The sequence below is a fragment of the Nelumbo lutea genome, chromosome 1 (assembly GCF_056320005.1).
Source record: "Nelumbo lutea isolate HS-2025 chromosome 1, American lotus-T2T, whole genome shotgun sequence".
In the NCBI taxonomy this organism is placed as follows: Eukaryota; Viridiplantae; Streptophyta; class Magnoliopsida; order Proteales; family Nelumbonaceae; genus Nelumbo; species Nelumbo lutea.
Genome location: NC_142684.1, coordinates 120,980,801 through 120,984,213, shown reverse-complemented (window position 1 = coordinate 120,984,213; position 3,413 = coordinate 120,980,801). Strand labels below are relative to the sequence as shown.

General features: G+C 42.3%; 1 protein-coding gene across 1 annotated transcript; it reads left to right on the top strand.

Annotated features, from left to right (window-relative positions):
- The first annotated feature begins 721 nt into the window (after positions 1-721).
- LOC148877170 (uncharacterized) lies at positions 722-2,206 on the top strand. Its single transcript, XM_088942102.1, has one exon. It carries the CDS (start codon positions 1,233-1,235, stop codon positions 1,998-2,000), a length of 768 nt encoding a protein of 255 aa, XP_088798228.1. The 5' UTR covers positions 722-1,232; the 3' UTR covers positions 2,001-2,206.
- Positions 2,207-3,413: the final 1,207 nt, after the last annotated feature.

Here is a 3,413-nt window from a genome sequence, read left to right as displayed (position 1 = left end):
CTGACACATGTCATGTGAACGTGGGGTTTGGGGCTTGGGGGGGAGGTGGTGGTAAAGTGAAGTAATCTAACCATGGAACGCTCTCATTTGGTAACCCCTGACAACCTTAACGTGCCTCATGGTTGGCTGCAGAGTCTGCAACAAAGAAGTTTGTGAAATTTTCTTATCCAATTACAATTAAACACCGCATGGTTTTCACATGGGAGCGTTCCCATGGAATCCCCATCCCCCACTCGAAAATTTTAAGGGAAAGACTCGTGAATTCTTGCTTCAAGGGGGAAATTGTCTTTGCCTTCCAAAGAATTCAGTACTGGAGATAATGCTTCCAATGACCTCAATAATTATAGACCAGTGCCCTTCAATTGGTGGGCCACATTCAATTGTAGGTCGTATCATCTCCCTCCCTCCCTGGTCCCCCCCTCCCCCCCCCCCCCCCAAAAAAAAAAAAAAAACCATAAAACCTCATGCCAACGACCGATTTGAGTTTCTACTCTGGATTAGATGGTTGAATTAAATCCTCTATTTGATGGGTATCTTGTAGATTTAATTTTAAGGGACGTGGGTCATCTGATGGACGATCTGGATTAAAAGGCCGGTGCCCCTCATTAAAAGTATTTACTCTTATAATTTCCATCAGGGCTCTGTGATCTCTGTTATCTCCTGTTATATTTTCGTATATAAATGAAAGGGCAAGGGAATGACTTCTTCTAAGTTCAAAAGAGAAAAAGCCCAAGCACTTTTTGAGGTGAAAGACGAGGAAACAGTAGAGCCGATTTTTTTATTATTATTTATCTGCATTCCACCGCTTGTTATATATAAATATATGGTCTTACCACTGGAATGATAGGCGGTTCCCGATAATCCCCAACTCTTCTCTGTTTTATTCTTTCGTTTCTTTTCCTTATTGCTCATCAGTTCTTTGCTTTTATTTTTATTTTTTTTCCTGCCTCTTCCTCCTCCTCCTCTGCAAACTGCAATTGCTGAGATAAAACTCTTAGTCCATTTCGGCATTACTTTGCCCATCCCTGCAGTCCAGTCTACTTGTTGTTGTAGCATCAGCTTCTGCACTTACCTTTCTCTTATTTCTCTTTCTTAATTTCTCTTAATTGGGTTGCGGTACTTTGCCCATCCCTGCAGTCCAGTCTACTTGTTGTTTTAGCATCAGCTTCTGCACTTACCTTTCTCTTATTTCTCTTTCTTAATTTCTCTTAATTGGGTTGTGGTGAGAATCCATGGACATCGACCTGCTAAAGTATGCAACAGAAGATCAGCTGGAGATGATGATGATGACGATGCATATGGAAAATCTTCCAGAATTCTGTGGAACCTATCCTGATGCATCTGAATTGCCGTCGTCCATGGAGTTGCCTTGCGGTAATGCTGGGACGAGCTTCGGGGCGACTCCACCCACCATGAGTAACCCACCTATGACATCATCACATGCATGGATGAACCCATCATCTTCGTCAATATCACTTATGGGTGCCCCAACTGAACAACTAGCGGCACCAACACTGTTATCCAATAATTCTGTAACGGAAAGCATAAGAGACACAAACGAATTACTGAGTAGTGCAAGTGCGTTGCAGAAGAGAAATTCAATGGCGGCGATGAGGGAGATGATCTTCCGGATTGCAGCGATGCAACCTATTCACATTGACCCAGAGTCGGTGAAGCCACCCAAGCGGCGGAACGTGAAGATATCAAAGGACCCACAAAGTGTAGCGGCGAGGCACAGGAGGGAACGGATAAGTGAGAGGATAAGGATTCTGCAGAGACTTGTACCAGGAGGAACCAAGATGGATACGGCGTCTATGTTGGACGAAGCGGTCCACTATGTGAAATTCTTGAAGACACAGGTGCAATCTCTTGAAAGAGCTGCTGCTAATAGTCCTGCCGCCCTCGGCTACCTGGCTGCAGTTTCTAATACCAATTACTCTCCCTTAGCCAATGCCTACCAATCTGTTCAAATGTTTAACTCTAGTCAAATGCTTAGCTGAAACTTTACATAAACACTACATTGTCTACTATGATTGATCGATGCTGCTATGGTTTCTTTCAAAGAATGACCGTTTGATTTTTCTTTAATATTTCTACCTCGTATTTTTTACCTTTAGCTCTGTGATCCGCTGTGTTATAAATTACTATGTCCCACTGAATAGATGTATATGTTGACAAACCATATTTGCAATTTTGCATCTCTCTCTCTCTGTGAGTACGTTTGTGTTTGTAATTGGCGTATAATTCAGTTGCCTCTCGATATTGGACAATTCAGGCCGGTGTTAAAGACAAATCTGGCTAACAACCGCAGTATTGAACTCAAGCAACCCGACGGTGGTTCCAAATTGTTATGACTGAAAATAGATGATGATTCATTCTTATACGATTTTTCCCCCGGAAGAGCTTTCTCTTGTGCCTGTTTTGCTCGTCTGGTCAGAGATACATAACAAATAGTAACTCCAAAACAGGCGGGGGACGAGGGTGGTAGTGCTACCTGTTATTGCTGCCTAGACCTGGAGTGTAATTCAATTAAATAAAATTTGAAATTGATTGATTGAGAGAGAGAAAGAGAGGAAAAGGATCACAAAAGAAAATGCATGGGAATTCCACGTGAAGATCTGACCCTTAGTGCTCTTTACAATTAGGCGTGACGATGACGTCGGCCCTCCAACCCCTCCATCTCCTAAAACCTTGCCACGTGAACACAGTCTACTTGGTGAATCTTACAGGTCTGATGTGGCAACCCATGTTGCAGAGAGATTGATACGACTGCTTCACTATTATTGGAACACAGTCTACTTTGCCTTTCTTTTCTAATTCGTTCCTTAAACTAATTTACCGTTTTCCAACGGTCCCAGGCAATAATCTATACACAGGGTTGTACAAAGTAGCACTGCAGTTAATAGTAAAGTATAACTGACCCTTTAATTTCCCCAAACCAGAGTATCAGCGGCCTTGAAGATTTTTTGTAATTTACTCGAGTAAATGATAAATCTATTCTTCCTTGAATCCATCACACTAATATATAGCGGAAGCAGACGGTTATTTACTTATTTTAATACATGAATAGCCAGATTTTGTATCTTACATTTTAGAAACAAACAGAGGACCACGCCCCTGCCTTGAGTTCGTCACAGATCGCCCCCCATACAGCTAAATTACAAAGTTCATCGGAACCCAATAAATATTGACCGAGTAAGAAGAAGAAGAAGAAGATGTGTCTTAAGGTACTTGTTTTAACAAGCTAATTATGAGTTGAGTTGGTTCAGACCAACGTGTAGTGTCTAAACATGTCCCCATCAGGAGAGAAGCGTCCATGCACACCGTAAATTGGTTTCTTTATTAATTCGTTGGTCAAGTTTCTTTGCATTAGACTCTGGCCTCCGCTGCACCCACCCCCGTCCCAACACAAC

What these genes read in the sequence shown, in the direction of transcription:
- LOC148877170 (XM_088942102.1), top strand. Translation starts at nt 1,233, where the DNA reads ATGGACATCGACCTGCTAAAGTATGCAACAGAAGATCAGCTGGAGATG.